Source organism: Marmota marmota, unplaced genomic scaffold (genome assembly GCF_001458135.2).
Source record: "Marmota marmota marmota unplaced genomic scaffold, marMar, whole genome shotgun sequence".
NCBI classification, from domain to species: Eukaryota; Metazoa; Chordata; class Mammalia; order Rodentia; family Sciuridae; genus Marmota; species Marmota marmota.
Window position 1 is genome coordinate 9,061,798 of NW_026000051.1, and position 19,786 is coordinate 9,081,583.

At 43.2% G+C, this 19,786-nt stretch overlaps 1 protein-coding gene across 4 annotated transcripts in view; it reads left to right on the forward strand.

The window, feature by feature from the left end:
* Nucleotides 1–4,269: 4,269 nt before the first annotated feature.
* Nucleotides 4,270–19,786, forward strand: part of Ttll11 (tubulin tyrosine ligase like 11) — a 240,725-nt gene continuing 225,208 nt past the window's right edge. For 2 of the 4 annotated variants that reach the window (XM_048813143.1, XM_048813145.1), the window contains exon 1: nucleotides 4,270–5,342. In XM_048813143.1, coding sequence (XP_048669100.1) covers nucleotides 4,623–5,342 — 720 coding nt within the window. In that variant the 5' untranslated portion in view covers nucleotides 4,270–4,622. The remainder of the gene's footprint in view (nucleotides 5,343–19,786) is intronic. The other 2 variants (XM_048813144.1, XR_007351190.1) reach the window with 2 other exon arrangements.

Genomic DNA, 19,786 nt, shown 5'->3' on the forward strand with positions numbered 1-19,786 from the left:
ATGTGAAGTCAGTTAAAAATTATTTTATCTGCGACAAAACGCATCCTGGAGGCTGGGAGCTCTGCCCTACTCTAAGAGGAGACTTTGTACCAGGGTCTTGAAGGACAAACTGAGTAGACAGGGGGTCAAGTGGGGTATGGGGACAGTGCACTAGGCAGAAGGAGCAACAGTGGTAAAAAGCCCAGAGGAGCACAGAGGGCCAGGGGGGAGCTGTTGGGGCCAGACATTTACAGCCGCGGGACCTTTGCAGCACCTCAGCCACCTTCAACTCTTCGAAAACTGTTCTTTGGGCGCCACCTGGTGGCAGGTTTTGATCTGAACAGGGCAGAAACAACCTGCTAGAGTCAACGGTGCCCATCCCTCTCCCTGGAACAGACCCTTCCTTCTTCCTGCCCCGCCCCAGAAATGGATTTGCTGTAAAAGTGACATAATAAGAGCCAAGGTGAATTTTTTACTTAAAATCTGATTTTCCAGTTAGCAAATCAATGTCTTCTCACTGTAGAAAATTTCATACCTGAATGTTAGTGTGTGTGTGTGTATTTATGTTCATATACATGTATGAGGGCTCAATTGTATTTAAATATATGTTGAGTCTTTTGTGGACAAAGGGTTGGTATGGGGTTGTGCAGCGCTTGGGATCCAGGTGCTAATGTCAGATCATCCTGAGTTAGAATCCTGATGTTTCCTTTCCCAGCTGTGTGCCTTGGGCGAGTGACTTGTCTTCTCTGAGTAGGAAGTTCCTTCATCTGTAAAATATGGGTCTTAATGGAACACATCCCAGAGCTGCAGTGGAGATATAAGACACAGTATATGCAAAAGGCTCAGGCCAGTGCCGGGCACAGAGGTGACTTGCCAATAGTAGACCACCGCAAACCTTGTCTTCTTGATTCTTACCAAAAATCTGTAGAAAGGAGATTGATTCCGGGGTTCAAGGACATGAAGAACCTCAAGGCTGCTACAATTTGCTAAAATTGAGAGGAAAATTTCAAGCAAGAGCTGGAGTCTCCGGCACCACAGCTGTTCTCATTTGTCTCTGTATTCTTCCAGGCCTTTCTCGTGCAGAGCAGTTTTTAGGCATTGTAATTACAATGCCTGCACCCGTTCCCTTCATGCTATGACACTGACATTTTCCTTGGTGGCTGAAGCTGTCATTGACAGCCTTTGCCACAATTTCCTTAACCGTTTCCTCAGTGTTGATTATCTAAGTAGTTTAATTTTTCATTCATTCATTTGAGAAATATTTCTTGAGTGCCTGCTCTCTGTCAGGCACTAGACTAGGCATTGGGATATCGTGGTCCACAGAACAGTGAGCTCCTTACTTCTGGTTGGTGGGACACACAGGAAAGAGCCACTGTAAGCCGCAGTGAGCTGTGAGGGACAGGGCGCATCTGGAGAGACACTTCACACAGTTGCGTATCTCAGGTCGGTAATTCCAGTCCTGCATCCTAACTTGCTCTGCTTCTCAGCAGCCACAGCTGATGCTTCTCTTGGAGTAATCACATATGGGGTTGGATTTCCTGCCAACACATTTTGGGGGTTCCCGAGAAGTCATGGGGTACCACGACATTTAAAGCTCTGACAATCGAGCTCAAGTTGGCCTTGTTTCCTGTAGCCCTTCCTCCAAGGCATGTGTTTCAACCAGTCCAGTCTGCTCCCTGCACCCCTGAAGAGACTGCGTCTTCCTCTCACATCTACTCCCTGTGCCCCCTCTCAGGACAGGAACTCCTTTACCCCTGGAGCCTTTGAACCAATGGGCAAAATCACCCCACCTGGTGGACACAACCTGGATAGGCGAGCTGGTGGGCAGAGGCTTGGCAGATCTCCACCCCCAGACTGGAGCAGCCCTCCCCACAGCCTCTGCAATGCCCACCCCACCCCAGCCCGCCTAACTCCTATCTGCCTCATTCTTACTCCATCCTGAAGACTCAGCTTATGCCCAGTGTCTTATGTGGAGCCTGGTCTGGCAAATTCACAGTAAATTCTCCATTCCTTGAACTCCTAAATAACTTTTGCTTTTTACTCTTTGCCTTGTTTGGCACTTAATTATATGCTGCATTGAGGTTCATTTGTTTGTTTTTCTGTCTTATGTCATTATTTCATCAGAAAAGTTCTGATTTATATAGAGTAGAGGTATCTCTTCAGATATATAATATACACTGATAATGGAAGAAGAAGTGGGCAGAGTTGTAGGCAGGAATGTTCTGGGCAGAGGGAAGGACCATCTGCCAAAGGTCCTATTTAGAAGAGGTCTTGGGACATAGGCCAAAATATCTCTATGTGGGAGGCTTTTTCCAGAGTTGACAAGTTGAAAGTAACTCATTAATTGGTGCATTTATCTTCTGAGGACCACTGTGTTGTAGCTCCAAGAGAGGGGAATATAGAGATAAACCAGACCAGATTGGTCCCTGCCCAGACCAATGGAGGAGGCTGAGATGGTTTCTCTAGAGACCATGTGGAGGGTTACCAGCTATGTTGGCAGGGGAAAGAACTATTTTTGCCTGTGGGATTTGAGAAAAGCTTATGGAAGAGGAAGGCATTCAAGCTGAGTCTGAATTTCCAGGTAGAGATAAAAGAAAGAGAGGTCCAGGCAGAGGCAACAGTTGCACGAAGGCATGGAGGCAAAGAGAAGGGGGTTATTGCAGAAGTGGTAATTAGGAAGGCTCTTTTAGGGCAATTAGCATGATTGGGTTTTATTCCCCAAAGATGGGGCAGTTTCTTTGCAGGCAATTTGCAGGTCTAGCTGAAGTGTGGAGAACGCATCAGGGTTTGATGGAGACTGGAGACAAGGAGGCCCATGAGGAGGCTGGTGCAATGGTTCACCCTAGTGGCAGAAACCTGAAGTGGGGCAGTGATCATAGGAAAGGGTAAGAGGAGAAAGATGGGAGTAAGATTTCAATATAAGACCTATGGGATTTGGTGACAGCCTGCTTATAGGAAGTCAGGAGAGGGATGTTAAGATTCAGCAACATTCAAGGATGCCTGAATGAAGGTGGTACCATTCTCTGAAACCAGGGACACCAGGAGGAGGGTCAGGATTTGGGGGAATAGGGTGTGGATGCAGATAGGAGATTGTGAGGGCTTTTCCTTGGTACCACGGACAGCTCCAAGGGTCTTCAAAGGTCTTGAAGTAGACTCTATCCATGGCTCTTGACCTTGGCTGCCTTAGAATCAGCAAAGAAACTAATTTAACCTTCAGACTCACAGGCTCATCCAGATGCTCTGCATCAAAATCTCTGGGGTGGGTTCAGAAGACTGAATTCTAAATAAGGACCCCAGGTCACTCAGTGCAGGTGGTCAGAGGAGAAAGCCATCGTGGCCTCCACAGGAAGAGAGAGGAGCACCCCCACAGGGGGGCTTGGGCCTTTTAAGATTCTGATTGTACATTTCAAGGCATTTTATTCACCAAGTAAAATGCTAGACCAAAGTAAAAAAGACTCCTGGAGAGATCAGTGAGGAAGAGGGCCTCCTTCCTCCATGACTTCTGTGTTCTTTCCATCCCAGTGCAGAATATGGCAAAGTTCACTCATGGATAGTTGTGGTCATTCTGTTGTCATCCTGGTGTGTCGTTGCACCTTTCCAACCCCGTTTCCTAAAAACCAAACGAAATTAAAGCAAATGTGGCTCTTTTCTTGGATTGGCTTTAAAAGTACATGCCAACCCAGGGACTCAAACCAACATTGTCCACCAATGATAATGACAGTATAATTCCCAATAGCTAACTAGTGGAAACAACACAAATGTCCATGTACAGATGACTGGATAAAAATAATATGGTATATGCATACAGTGGAATATTAGCCTTAAAATAGAATGAAATTCTGATGCATGCCACTACAAGAATAAATCTGGAGGACATTATGCTAAATGAAACAAGGCAATGTTTCCGCTTGGGTGAAGTACCTAGGGTAGTCAATTTGATCAAGAAAGAAAGTAGGATGGTGGTTGCCAGGGGCTGGGGTTGGGCGGAATGAGGAGCTGTTATTTCATAGAGAAGGAGTTTCCCCCTGGGAAGAAGTAGTACTTCTAGTTGATTGATGGTAGTGATGGCTGCACAACCATGGGAATCAACTGAAAGTCAATGGATTGCATATTTGAAATGGTTAAGAGGTAACTTTTGTTATCTATCTTTTACTACAATAAAAAAGGGACATAACAAGTAAAAGGAGTTGTTGATGTCCTCAAGTGGACTGAGAATCTGTAGGGCTTTTCCACTCTGTTGGAAACTCCCTGAGAACAGATCAAGGTATTTCTGCTATCAATCTGGGGGCGCTCACAGGACTAGAAAAGGGCGTCTTCCAGTGGAACTCTTGCTGCTATGTAACTGGGGTCTGGACTTGTTATATCCCTCACTAGATGAGATGTTCCCATGCTGGATTTCCCCCGGGACGGGCGGGAGGAGAAGGGGACCAGGAGTTACCCCAGTGAGTGTGACTGTGCCTGAGCGGGTGGGAAACTGAGGCTCTTGTTGGAATTAGATGTCTCTCCTCCCTAGTCCCGGGAGCCCCACGTGAGCTCGACGTCTTTCCACCCTCAGTTTCATTTCCAGCCTGTGCTCCGAACGCTCAAAAACCTAGAGAGTTCCCTGGGTGTGCCGGCCAGGGAGCTAGTTGCCCTTTTCCAAGATGGCCGCCGGTGCCTCTGTGACAGGCCTGGTCACGTGTGCAACATCGCCTATGAGGTCGCCGGGGCCTGGTCGGCGATTGTCCCTTCCCGGGTCCCGTCGGGAGGCGGTGACTGCCCTTGTCAACCTGAGCCTGAGCGATCATGGCAACGGGCTCGGGCGGGGAGCGGTTGGCAGTGGCGGCAGCAGAGGCAGTGGCGGCAGCTTGGTCGCGGGCCGGGGCGGCAGAGCGGCGGCGGCGGCGGTGGCACTGGCACCGGCACCGACCCTGAGCGCCATGCGGCGAGGCAGCTCCAAGAGGGAGCTGGCGGCTCAGTCGGAGGTGGAGGCGGTAGCCGCGGCCAAAGCAGAGACAGAGGCCAACGCGGGGGTGACGGCCGGACAGACCGGCGTGGACTCGGGCGCGGCCGGGGAGCCCGAGAGCAAGGCCGGGGAGGAGCAGTCCCAGGCCCCGGGCCCGGGCCCGGAGCAGCCCTGCGCGGAGGAGGGGGATGCCCGCGTCGCCCCGCGGCGGCCGCCCACGCTGCACGCGCACAAGCCGAAGCCGGCGCGGGACCTCTGTCCACACGGGAAGCCCAGGGTCAAGGGCTCAAGCTGCAGGCGGAGTGTCCGCCGTCCAGAGGAGCAGAGCTCACAGCGGCCAGTCACCGTGGACAGCTCCAAGGCCAGGACCTCCCTGGACGCCTTGAAGATCAGCATCCGCCAGCTCAAGTGGAAGGAGGTGAGGCCCGGCCCCGCTGCGTGGGCACAGGGGGGTGGACAGGACGACTGCAGAGGACCCGGCATGGCTCAGGCCCGGTCGGCAGGCCAGGGCAGAGCGCCTGCCGCGTGCCACGCTGGGAACCCGCTTGTCAGCTGCAAAATGCTCATCCTCTAGGTCAAGTTAGCCACTCCCTCCTTTGGCTCCCCTACACCTCTTTATGTCTCCAGATGTCAGCCTTGGCCTCCTCATGCTTGTTTATAAGTCTGGGGCCAGGGCCTTCTCTGTTTCATTTGTTTAGTGCTTACTATGCAAGTATTGGGGATGGTAAACAGTTTGTAGTCTCCAAGCAGAAAGACCTAGGGTCTCCCTACACCTTGCTACTTAGTTGTGCAGTTGTGAGCAAGTGGACATTCCTCTTTAGACCATTACCTTCTCTGTTAAGCGAGGCCAATGCCAGCAATACCAATCTCATTGTTTTGTTAATATTAGAAGACTTAATGTCTACTGTATAGCACATAAGTATCTTATAAATGTAACTTCTAACACTTTTTCTCTTCCTCCACCACCATCATGATTATCACCACTGTCATCAGAGCAGGCCCTGTGTTTTATGATTCAGAACTTGCCATATGGCAGTTGTCAGTAAGTGGTGGATGAAAGGATGACTAAAGAGATGACTTACTCATCCTTGAACCCATTTTAGACCTGTTGGGGTCTGGGGTAAAGCACCATGACTTTCAGAGTATTCTATTGCAGTTGGCTGATTGAATTAAGCCATTTGCCTTTATTTGAGTCATATGGGCTATTTAATGTGTTTTCAGGAGTGTTAGTATTTTGGTTTAGGACAGTTGAGCCAGGAGACTTATACCAATCTATTTAACAGGTTAACAGGTTTGTAGTGGGCAACACAAAGTCTTATGTACTTAGCTTTGTGCCTTGGCTGTGGTAGACTTTCAGTAATGGTTCATGAAGTTGGAGCCTGCAGAGAGATGGCCACAGAGAGGATCAGTGTGATCAGAGGGTGGATGTCTCAGTAGGAAAGACTCATTTAATTTGGAAGAAAGTCAATTATCAGGCAGGGGAGTCTTTCAGGTAGGTAGGGGTCATCACTGGGCAGGTCTGGCTGCAGGTGTCTGGGCCCTAAACCTTGGGACATGCAATTTAGGAGAGGACTTTTATGCCCAGGACACCTAGGGAAAGTAAGGACAGGCTCCTAGTTTGAGAATATCTGGGTTTCTAGACAAGGACCCAGGTCCAGGCGAGAGATAGGAGGGTCAGAAATGTAAAACTGAACTTGTCAGGATCACGGACCTACTGAAGAGTGAATCCAGGGACAGAAACCCAGCCACAGAATCAGGTTAGGCAGACTGGTCCATGCAGGGCCTTTGCTTAGCTTAGCCCTGTGGGAGGCAGACACACAAAATGGGCTAGATCTGTTCATTAGGCCAGATGGGCTCAGCCAACCAGCCCGGGTTTATTTGTTCATTCTGTAAATGCCCACGATGCAGTGCTAAGCTCTGTGCTGGATCCTGGGAGTCACGATTAACATAAAAACCTTGCCCTCAAGGACCTTAGAGTTCAGTGGGGATATAAAACACAAATAAGACATAATTGTAGTAACCACAGGGCCGTTGTTGCTGCTTCCTGAAATGCTGGTTTCCCATTATTTGCACAGCTTACTCTGTCACTCTTTCAGACTTCTGATCAAATGCCACCTCCTCCAGCCCTTGCTCTTGTTTATTTTTTCATAGCACCAAACCCTGCCTGACATTGTATTATGTATTATTTGTTGATTGTCTGTTTCCCTCACCAGAATGTAAGCTCCATGAGGGCAGGGGCTTTGTTTTGTTTGCTGCTGTAAATGGAGGTGCTTGGCACATGGAAGTTGCTCAATAAATTTTTGTTGAATGGATGAATACATTATGTGACGAGTGTTTCTCTCTCTCTGTGTGTGAAGGTGTCAGTACTGTGAGAGGCAGAGGAGGCCACCCGTGAAAGGGCTTCCTGGACGAGGTTAACTGCTGCTGAGTCCTGAGAGCTGGAAACGAGCCAGAGTTATTTAGGGCAGTGGACTTGGGGTCCCTGGTGAAGAGAGTGGTACAGGCGAAGCAGAGGCACATTTGGGACTTGGCATGTAGTTCCGTCTGGCTGGATCACCAGGTGGGAATTGGAATGGTGAAAGATGAGGCTGCAGAAGTGAGCAGGGGCCAGATGCTATGGGATTTGGACTTTTTCTTGGAAGGAAGCCGTGTAAACCACTGTAGGATTTTAAGGTTCTTCCATCCACCAGCTTTGCTACTTCGGGCAAGCGAGTTAAACTCTTAAGGCCTCAATTTGTTTATTCTGTTCAGTGCGGGTGGGGAGAGCAAGTTTAGTGGTTCCCAGCCTCTCCAGTGCTGAGGCTTCATAATGATAGTGTTACCCTACATGAGCTTGGTGAGCCCAGTAGGGGGCTGGCGGTTTCCAGAGCCTTAACTGTAACTGCCCCCTCCACCCAGGTCTATCTTCTCCCACTTGGAAAGATATTTTACGTAAGTGGAGAAGCTCATTCTAGCACATTTGAACATAATTCAGCAATGAATAGATTTGTGATTGCACACTTAAATGTCTCTCTTTCCAATTAGTCTGTGAGGTCCTGAGGGGAGGGGAGGTGTCTGACTTGTGTCCCTAAAGCACAGCACATTGTAGGTGTTCAAGATGTTCATCAGATGAATGTGGAATACTTGCAGCAGAGCTCATGTGTCATCTGATTCCTTAGAATGGGGAGTTTGAGAAGTGCCAGCTTAGATGAACTTTGAAACTCCTTCCAACTTTAAACAAACATTATAGTATTCTTAGTACCCATTAAAAAGTTGACCATATGACAAGTAATGTAGTAAACCTGCTGCTAACAAAATGGAAACACGTGACCTCCCTGGGCCACGGTTCCCCCATGTGTTGTGGGGTGATGTTGGGCAAGATTGGCTCCAACTCCCAGCACTAATGTTCTCGGAGCAAGAACTTCTACTTGGGGCTGGTGTGCAAGGAATGGAGCAGCAGTGTCCCCTACCTGTCCTGCAGGGCTGGGGAGTCCCTGCTGGCTGGCTTTGGTGGGGCTGGGTGGGTAGCCCAGGTAAGAAATAAGATCACAACCACTAACAGAGTGAAAACTTCATCTCCTCTTGTGGGTGTGTAGTGAGAAGCCGTACAACATGGTCCACTCAACAGGGGGACGCTGAGCCAGCATGTGAAATCAAAAGTCTGTTCAGTTGCTGGGCACAGCCTCCCTTCTGTTTTAAATTTTCTTTATTGTATACATGGAACAGCAATGACAAACACTATGGTGGGACCTTTATTTACCTCTTACTCTATCAGCTGCTGTTCTTAGTGCTCTACATGCAGACAATTATTTGATTCTTCCATAACCCAATAAATTTAAGTGCCTTATTATGTCCATTTTACAGATGAGAAAATTGAGGTTCACAGAGGTTAACTTACCCAAGGTGTATGGCTAGTGAGGGCAGAGCCGACATCTGAAACAGGTATTACATTTGGACCCAGGCTTCAGCCCTGTGCTCTTCCCACTACTCCCTGATGGCTCTCTCTTTATCTGCAGAGCCCTGGTAAGGGGCTACAGATACAGGAGCTCCCAGTGTAGAGAGAGGGACAGACCTGCAAACATACAATGACAGTTCCTTCTGGAAGATGAATGGACAAAGGGCTTCCCATGCAAAGCGGCAACAAAGGCAGGAGGGTGGATCTGGTTTTTGATGCAGAATGGGTTGCTTGGTGGTTTCGGGAGCATGTGGACAGTAGAGAGACGAAGAAGCAGCCAGATCAGATTCCAGAGCACATTGGCAGCCGCGCCAAGGAGTCAGCATTGCTGCCGACTGCATTTGCTCACAGACTTCTTGCCATATATAGACCCAGCTTCCCTTGCCCACTCTCCTTCAGTCCCAAATGAACCATGCCACCCTCTGATGATTCATGCAGGACAGATCTAATTCAGCTGTATTCACAGTGTTAAATTTGTTTCTCAAAGGGAAAATTTACAGATGCCAGACTTGCAGATAAGAATAAAGTTATTTTTAAATAGCAAAGTCCTATGTACAAAGTCACCACTGAAATTGCAATGAGAAAAAGAGTGATGGCTCCTGATTCCTAGTTCAGACTGCTTGCTCCTATAATTGTACGGTCCTCTTCCAGCCATGCCCGCCTCTCTCCCTGTATCCTGCATAGACACCCTAGAGAATAGATGCCACTGTTGCTGTGAGCTGCCCTCCTTGGAGATTAGGTTGTGTGTGCACAGTGGTGCCATGGACACCAGCTTATATGAATGAGGGCTCTGAGGGACTTGATAGTGGGTCCTTTGTTGACAGTTTGCATAAGCCCCTGTCCTGAGGTCTCTGATGGTATGAGTTCTTTGTTTCAGAGACTCCAAATCATGTGTTGTATTCTGGAACTGACTCAGCCTTTCCTCTGACATTGCACAATTACTGTATCATCCCACTTACCAGTTATGCAATATTAATTTATTAATAATATGTGCTCGGCATTGCACTAAGTGCTTAATGCTCACCAAAAATTGTGTTGAGCATCTATTATGGATAATGTTGTTCCATTCTCACAGCTGCCCTCTGAAGCAGATCCTATTATGTCCAATTTATAGATGAGGAAACTGATATTAGAGAGAGGCTGCTAAAGGGCTACCCAAGGACACACAGGTAGCAAGTGGCAGAGCTGTCTGGGGCCTGAGCTTGTAGCCAGTATATAATCTATAGCATCTTCTTTGATAATCCTTTGCTAAAAACCATCTTGCAAGGAGTTATGCTACATCATCATCATGAACATGATCATCACCATCATCATCATCTTCATTCCCAGGTAATAATTGAAGCAGGTCCAGCAAGTAAGTGTGAGTGAGGGCTCAAGCCTCACGCTCTTTTGCTCGAAAGATCTTTAATAATCCTCCATTTCTTAACCTCATCCCTCATCTGACTCACACCTCTTAAATGACAGAGGAATGACAGGGAGTCACCCAGAGCCAGGAGAGCAGTATTGAAAATAGGGCTTAAAATATGTTGAAATACCCTTGCCCGGCAGAGGGAGCATGCGGTGCCATTACCTCCTAAATCCTATCTTGCTGCCACCATGGAGAAAAAGTGACCCCTGTGCCATTTGACCAGGTGAGTTGTGTTATTCCTCTGTGGAACGCAAGCCAGCATTGAATCATCTCTGAATCCTCTGGAAGAAGGAAGAATATAAAATGAAAAATTGGGTGGTTTCACTTTCCTTCCGCTTCTAGTTGCAATGATAGTCATCTTTTTGAATGCCCAGTTTTTTGAAGACAGCATTTTATTTAAGAACAGTTCATACCCTACTCCATAAATATTCTCCTTCAACAGACAGGTTATTTCAATGTCTAATCCACCAGAATTTTTCCTTTGTGAGTTAAACTTGTCATAACACAAAAATCACAATTCACTACCGCTGTTATTTGAACAATGCATGTAATAGTTTCCTGAATCCACGCTAAGTTCTTGAACAGTCTTTTAAAAGACAATAAATTCAAGGGCTGGTGTTCAAGGTCTATAAGTACCACAAATTAATTTGTCTTATCAGGTGTAGTAATTCCTAGAGCTATTTTCTGTGTTATAAAACATAAACTGTGTTGTGCTTCAATTTTGATTACTGTTTTAGATGCTGGTTTTGTATCGGCTAAAGTTGAATACAGAAATTCACTCATACATTTTATTTCTCTTTTAAATCTATTCCCTGAGAAGAACATACCGTAAAAATAATTGACCATTTTAAAGTGCCTTCTCTAAAGGGGAAGTGTTGTTTCCTGGAGTTGGCACAGGCCTTGAAATCAGACAGTTGTGGGTTAAAGTTCTTACCACTAAGCTTGTGTGACCTCTTGTTTGTAGACTGAATGCAGCACCTCCCTAGCCCCAGCTTCTCCAGCTGTAACAATGGGCAGGAGAGAGTGACACTTACCTTGCAGAACGCTTGTGAGATTAAAGGAAGGAATGTAGCACCTTGCCTTAGCCCAGCGGTGGACACACCACTGGTATTCAGTTAATGTTCTTTTCCTTCAGCAGGGTAATCTCAGACAATGGTTATGGGATCTATTTTTCTTTAATGAGAAGAAAAAGGTATTATAGATTTAGAGTCTGCACATAGGTTACTGTTTAACCTGAAGAGATGTGACCAGCTCATTTGACTCATTTAAAAAATACTTTGTGACCTATTCATTCCAGACTATATTTGGACTCTTGGGTCCAAACCCAGAGCCTTCAGAATGCTCTCCCACTGCACTACACCCGCTGCCCCACAGCAGATAACCAAACACGTAAAGATGGTTGTGGGAAGAGGGCCAGCTCCATTTTGGATGAATGTCAACTTGAAGGAGCCTAGGATTAAAAATTTTGAAAGTAGTGCTGATTTAACCTATTTTCTTTAAAAATAAATTATGCTTTTAAAGTTCCATGAATCTAAAGGGATATATTTTTTTAAAGCTTCCATTCTGGACCCGGGGCCTATTGCATGCTTTGGCATATCAATTATATTCATCACCATGGAAAACTCGTTCCAGCTGTTTGAGTGACATCACATCTTAACTCAGGGTTCACAAAATTTAGGTGACTTCACAGGGAGAACTGAGGTGGTGGGACATGAAAGGAAGAGATGTGAATTTCCTGGGTTGATCTCTCTGCTCTTCCCTTCTCAATGATCCTGGAGAAAGCACAGTCACATATCAGTTTGAGTCTTGGCCCTGTGACCTACTGGCTTTGTGACCCTGGCTGAGTTGCGTTACCTATATGCACCACAGGTTCCTCATCTCTAGAAAGAACATAAAACACTTGTTAGGCTTGTTTTGAGAACCAAGTCACATGTCTTTGAAGCCCGGTACTTTTTTTTTTTTTGGTACCAGGGATTGACCTCAGGGGCACTCACCCACTGAGCCACATCCCCAGCTCTATTTTGTATTTTATTCAGAGACAGCATCTCACTGAATTGCTTAGTGCCTTGCTGTTGCTGAAGCTGGCTTTGAACTCATGATCCTTCTGCCTCAGCCTCCCAAGCCACTGGGATTACTGATGTGCGCCACTGCACAAGGTACAGTGCTTCAAATAAGAATATGTGTTGGTTTGGCTTTCCCTCTGATGAATTTCTGACAGATTAATTAAGTTTTATACAGAAAAATTGATAATGGGAACAGGCAAACAGACTTGCTATTTCTTTAATTAGTTTGGAAGCACCCCTTCCTTGTGGTTGCTCCTCTGAAGCTGAGTTATGTCCCTTGGATCCCTCCACAAAGGTGGTTATTTTGCTGGAGAGAACAATGATCTTGTTTCTCTCTCCCAGGTGGAGCAACATCTCTCCTCCTGCCTCACGCTGAATCGTGCCTTGCCTTCGCAGCTGCCTCTGCTGCCATTTGTGCGCGTGTTTCTTTCCCTGGGTGTCTGTGAACCATTACCTAGTAATTTTTATAAATGCTTTGTGAGTCCTAGCAGGCATTTCCGGCAGCTCCTTCTCTTCTCCCATCTGCTTCTCTGTCATCTGAATAAAACCTCTCATTCTTAATGAAGCTGGAAGAATAGGACTGTTTATCTCCTGTGCAAGTTTGCCCCGGGTAGAGTTTACTTGTAAGTAAATCCTAGAGTGTGTCTGCCTAGAACTCTGAGGCCAGGTTTTGTGCTTTGAACTCATTGAATGATTCATTTCTCATTGTGTCGGAATTACGGTGTATAGAAAATTTCAAAAGCAACAACAGGCAGTTTTCTGAATGAGTCACAAGAAGCACAATAAGGCTTAGTGGTCTAATACGACAAAGTCTCTTTCCTGCTCATGCAGTGTGGGTTGGCGGGGTTGAGGACAGGGCCTGTTGCCATCTTGGCTTCCAGGGGCACCTGCTTCCCTGAGTCATTGAGAGGAAGGGTACATGATGCATTGCACTGGCTTTCCCAGCCTATCCCTGGGAGTGGCACACCACCTCTGCTCACATTTCATTCGCAAGTTACGTGGCTATGACTAGCTTCAGAGGAGCTGGCGATGTGCAGACCTACTATGAGACTATAAAGAGGAGACCCAGACTACTTAGTAAATTGTGCTAATCACCACCACAATGCAGATCATAATTACAGACACAAGATACACAGTATATAAATGTAAATATAGACAATTTAACTTCCCTTTTAGATGCTGTAGTTACACAACGTCTACAGTGTTTGATAACGGCCTCTTAGCAGTACTTTGTGTACATCTTTCTGTTGGTATGTATAGATCCATTTCATTTTAATAACAACCTAAGAGTCCATTTTATGGACGTGCCACAATCTATTGATGCAAATAGTTTCCATATCTTTTCTTAGCTGTTACAAAGGGTGGCATAATAACATCACCGTTCATTTGAAGTATGTATTTGTGCAAATACTTCTGCAGGCTAAATTCCTAGGAACATTAGGTTGCAGGGAATAGGCACTTTGTATTCTGATAGTTCTTATCAAATTGCCAACAGCAGTGTTTGGGAGTGCCTGTCTTCTCATATCCTCTCTAATATGATATACCATTAACCTTCTGAATTTCTGCCAAACTGAGAGGCAAAATATGTTCTTTCCAGTTGTCAACAAGCTTGAGTTTTTGCACAAGTTTATTAGTTATTTATGCTTCTCCATCTGTGAAAAGATTTGTATTCTTTATTCATCTTTTGGGTTGTTTCATATTATGTTTTTTCTTATTGGTTTATGTCTATTATGGGTTCTTTTATATGTGTTGTAAAAAATGTTTATCCTCTGTTGGTTGTTCTAACTCTTCAACACTTCAGAGGTGTCAAGAGATGTACAGCTTCAAACTAGAGGTCAGCTCTCTTGGCTCTTACGACAGACATCATTTCAGGGGACTGTACCATCATCTTACCTGTTAAGTCCTTTCAGTTCTAGGAATATTTCAACAAAATTGATATATGTGCATTAAAATAAGCTAGGAATAATAATCTAGAGCTTATATATCCCTTATTATCATTAAGAATAAAAGTACAGATTGTGCTTTAAATTGAACCCTGTGGCAATGGAGTATCTTGCATGTGTGTGTGTGTGTCTCTGTGTGTATGTGTCTGTGTGTGTGTGTGCACCACCCTTTATATAGGACATTGGGCAGATATCATATCCTTTCATACAACACACAAAGAAGTCACTTTTGTGACCTGTTCAGCAATTATTTTTGGTGGGAAGGAGCAAAAACGCTTCAAACAAAGGACTACATTACATTTCTGATAATATGTTGTCAGTTTCACACCGCATGACTTATTTGCCATCATTGCTGTTCTTGCCACTTGAGACATGTGACTTCTTTTGACAAATCTGATATCTTGGATGGTAGGTAGCGGGTGCAGGAGTATTACACCGTCTTTCTTGTGATGGGTTCTCATTGCATCATTTTAGTTGTGCTGAGCAGATGTTTGAAATCCAACAAATTTATAAAATCTTTCTTGTCTTTGTTCATGAATTTATGATTGATCCATGCATTTATAGTACATGTATCAATTATGCAAATGAACAAAGGCCAGTAACAATTTCTGCCACTGATAGAAGTGGAATATTTGCAGTCCAACCACTCGTGTTTATCCAATCACCATGGAACCTGTTATGGGCCCCACGACTGTTGGTTAAGGTGCCTTGGCTGTACTCTTTTTTCCCCGTCCTTGAACTTTGCTGAGTACTTCTACTATATCGTAGCTTATTCCAACAATGACACATTTACTATATAACCATTTTACAGTGAGAGTTTCATTACTTGTTATCTGTGTTTAAACTGTGATCATACAACTCTTTCTTGTTGTTGAAGTTTTTTAATCAGTTGTCAGTTTCAGAGGACACTTGTTTAATCCACTTTCCCTCAGGGTGCATGTTTTGGACCAACAAGTATCAACAAGTCATAACCAATGAATAGATTGTCAAAAAAAATCAAATTTAGCATTATCACATCCAAGCAACATACTAGTTTTATGCCCAAGATAAATGAAAATATATGTTCACATAAAATTAATTGTATAGCAGCACTATTCATAATAGCTAAAGAAATAAATATAATCCATATTGGATAAATAAGATGTGGTCTATTCAGACAGTGGAATATTTTTTGGCCATAAAACAGAATGAAGTACTCATACATGCTACAACATGGATGCACTTTGAAGACATGATGCTATCTGAAAGAAGTCAGCCATGTGCCAGGCATGGTGGCACATGCTTGTCATCCAAGTGATTTGGGAGGCTAAGGCAGGAGGATCACAAGTTCAAGGCCAACCTGGGCAACTTAGCAAGACCCTATCTCAAAATAAAAATAAAATATAAAGGATTTGGGGGTGTGACTCAGTGGTAGAGCATCCTCGGTTCAATCCCCAGTACTAAAAACAATAACAAAACAAAGAAAGGAAGTCAGTCACAAAAGACCACATATTGTATGATTCAGTTATACGAAATGTTCCGAATAGGGAAACCTATCTAGGCAGAATAAATTAGTGGTTCCAAGAGTTTGGGAGTCGGAGAGGATTTTGGTGAGGGAAGAAGGGAGTGACTGCTAGTAGATATAGGATTTCCTTTTGGCACAATAAAAATGTCCTACCATTGATTATGGTATTCCTAACACAGCTCTGAATATATTAGAAACCACAGAATTATATACTTTGAATGAGCAAATTGTATGGCATGTGAATTATATTTCAATAAAGCTGTTAAAAATGTTGTATACTCATCCAGTTTTCATCATGTAATAGTACTTGTTTCCTTGGCAGTAACTGGAAATATGCTTCAGGGACTCAAGTTCAATGTCCCCTGCTGATCATTTTGCATTGCAGTGTTGTCTGAACACTCCTTGGACATCTGTATCTAATGGAACCCTGGCATAAAGTGGCATAAAGTAGTGACAGTGGTAAAAGCGCTCCAGACTTTCTTCTTTAGAACGAGTTTCATTTTTTTCCCCAAGGCGAGGCACATATTGTGAATATTTGCCTGAAAACTAAAGTTCAGACTCCTTATAAAGGCTCCAAAAGAAGCTTTCCATACTGAGGCGTATGGTGGTGGAAAGCATGGGCTTTGAATCTACACAGATACAGGTTTGAAACAATCTGCTGTGTAACTGTTAGCATGTTGCTCTGAGCCTTAGTTTATTTATAAAACGGGCATAATACAATCATACTTCATGAAGTTGTTTGTTACCAGCATTAAAAGATAAAATCATGTCAAGTACTTATCCTTTAATGCCTGGTACATAGTGAAGACTCAAATGAAAGTTTTTAACATTTGACCCTAAGCTTCTCGAGACTTACCTCTCATATCCTCTGCATTGTGCTTTATGCATTACCAATACAGCGCTCTGAGTGGTTTTCTTGAGTTTTCATGCTGTGTCATTTCTCTTTACCTTTGTTTATGTTTTTTCTTTTCCTTAGAAGCTCCTTCCCTTTCTTGACTAACTCTTACACATCCTCCAAGAATCAGCTCATGGCTTTTCTTTTTTACGAGACTTCCCTGACTCTCTCACACACACAGCCCAGGCTTGATTAAGTATCCTTCCTTAATCACTTACAGCATTTTATAGTCATCTCAATTTCTTTACTTTTTTCTAAGAAGCAATTTTTGGCTTTATTTATCATCTCCATTATATCATTTATTCTATTTCATATATTTCTGCTCTTTTTATTTCCTTCTACTTTGGGGATTTATTTGGTTGTTCTTTTTCTGACATTGAGTTGGATGCTTTTCTAATAAAAGCATTCAAGACTACAAACTCGCCTCTATGTATTGCTTTAGCTAAACCATGAAATTTGTTATGTAGTATTTTTCAAAATCTTTTAGTTCTATTCATGAAAATTCCTTCTTTGACTCATAGGTTATTTATGTTTTTTACTTTAAAAAATCTAAACACATGAGATTGTTTCTACTTATCTTTTTGCTACTAATTTCTTAATTGCATTGTGGCCATTCCTTTCTTCCTTCCCTCCCTCTTGCCCCCTGTACTTTCTCTCTCTCTTGTTGTTGTTCCTCTTCTTCTTCTTTTGCTTAATGGCCTAATAAATGGTCAGTTTTTACAATATTCCAAGAGTGCTTGAGAAGAGTGTACATTCTCTAGTAATTGAATGCAATATTTTACATGTATGCATTAGATTAACTTGTGAATTGCATTATATAAATTTTATACCTTTAGTTTTTTTTTCCTGATCTATTCAGTAATTGAAGAGTGAGGCTAACATTTCCCTCCATGATTGTGGATTTAATATCTCCTTTTCTTTTTTCTTTTTCCATTTTTCTCCAGGACTAGTCTGGGAGTTATACATTCTATTTTTCTTCTAAAATTGTACCCTAAAAATTTAGTATAGATGTATAATGTAACAAAGTTTAAAGTTAGTATTTTTATACTCTTCCTGAAAACACTAAGCTCTTAGGATGCGTTTCCATTGTGACCATATCTCATTTTCTTTCATTAGCCCATATTTTACTTCTGTATAATTTTATTCTTTTTCTCAATCACCAAAAATTAGACATTATTATTATTATTTTATCTCAGTATCTTTTAGATTCACCCATATCCACCATTTTCTTTGTTTATTATTTTATTTTACAACTCAGATTTTTCCTTCAGGAATAATTTTCTTTCTTTTGGAAGCAATTTTTTTTTTTTAGAAATTCCTTTAGTAAAGCACTGTTTGTAATAAACTTTATCAGTTTTTACTTGTTAAAAATTACCTATATTTTGCCCTCATTTTTTGAGTAATAATGTTGCTGTGTATATAATTTGATTCAGTTTAATATACTTAGTTATATAATCTCAGCATCTTGAAGACATTCCACTTTGTTCTCACTTCCATTTCTGCTGTTGCAAAGTCAGCTGTTAGTCTTTTGCAAGTTTGGTGTCTTTTTCCCCCAGATGCTTGGAAAGTCTTTTCTTTGTCTTAGATGTCTTCAGTGGCACTAATACACTTCTAGAACAGGATTTATTTATTTTTTTCTGCTTGGGATTTTTTGGGATTTGTGTTTCTGAGGTTTGGTATCCTATCACTTCTGGAAAGCTCGCACTCATTTCAGTCTTTTTTCCCTCTTCTCTCTTTTTGGAATTCTAATGTAGGTATCAGACCTATTTTTATTGTAAACTCATGTCGCTTATAACTTTAATCTCTAGTAAGTCTTTGAGGCCTGGGTCTAAAGTAAGGATCTTTATCTTGTGCAGAGGATCATACTAACTGGAACACTTAAAACCGAAAAGTTTGGTGTTAGGCTTTTTAGTTTATAGGCATGGTATGAGTTCTGATTCTAGATTTGTGTCAAGAAGGAATTATGAATAGACATTCTGAGGGGAGATTTTCTTACCTTTTATTTCCCCTTGTCTGAGCCAAGGCCAAGATGAAGCAGGTTTTCTTCTTGCTCACCTACTGAGGATGTGACCTTTCAGAGGACCTGCCTTGATATGGGAATTTCCAGTCTGATTCTTCCCTTGCCAGCAGGAATTCAGGAGCCAGACCACATTCAAAGCCTAGACCATTGCCTAAATGTACAGGAAACAAGATAATTACACTTGCCTTTTTAAGAAGATTACCCTGGTGCCCTGTGGAAAATGGATTACAGAGGGCTTTAAGAGTGGAGGCAGGGAGGCAACTTAGGATAATATCGTAAGTCTCAGAGAAAAGGTGAGGTCACCTGGGACAGGATGGTTGATGGATGGGGAAGGTTATTGATTGAGACAGTCTGTCTCTTCCTCTAGATTATAAGATATTTAGTAGCAGGGAGCTTGTCTTATTCATCTTTGAGTACTCTAGTGCCTGGCACAGAGAATGCATTCACAAATGCTAATTAAATTGAACTATGGCATCACTAATGGCTCTAATGATTTTTTTAAAGTCTACCTTCAAAGTGACTATTTTCTTTAAAGGGAAATGATATAAAGAGATTCCAGGCAGTGAACTCATTCCTGTCTCTGGCATTGCAAAACTCAAGCCAGAAATAGAGAGCCAGCTGTTTGTAAGCCCCTGAAAGCCTTAGGTTTGGCAGGGTTTATTTTCCATGATAACATAGCTTTCTTTAGCCTGTGCACTTGTTTTTTTCTTAAGAAGTCTAGAGCCTTGCCTGAGACTACTTACACAAAGTCTTACCATCTTACTGGATTTTTACGACATTTTCTCAGAAATTACTAAACTTTATGACTCTCTAGGTACATTGCAAAGATGTTTCTCTAATGGTATATCATAGCTGTGAAAATTCCTTACTTCTAGGCATTCTTGTTAGAAAAAGTGGTCTGTATCTAGGGAACAAAGGGAAAGGCAATGGTTCCTGTTGTGTTGACAGTTTAATAAGCTTTAGCCAAGTATTAAGGACTGTTGTTCTAAGAGTTTATACAATACTGCTCCATTAAAATAAGCAGAAGTATTTCTAGAGAGTATGGGAAAATAAAGCATACATATACAATATTTAAGTTTTGAGGCCTGGAAGATC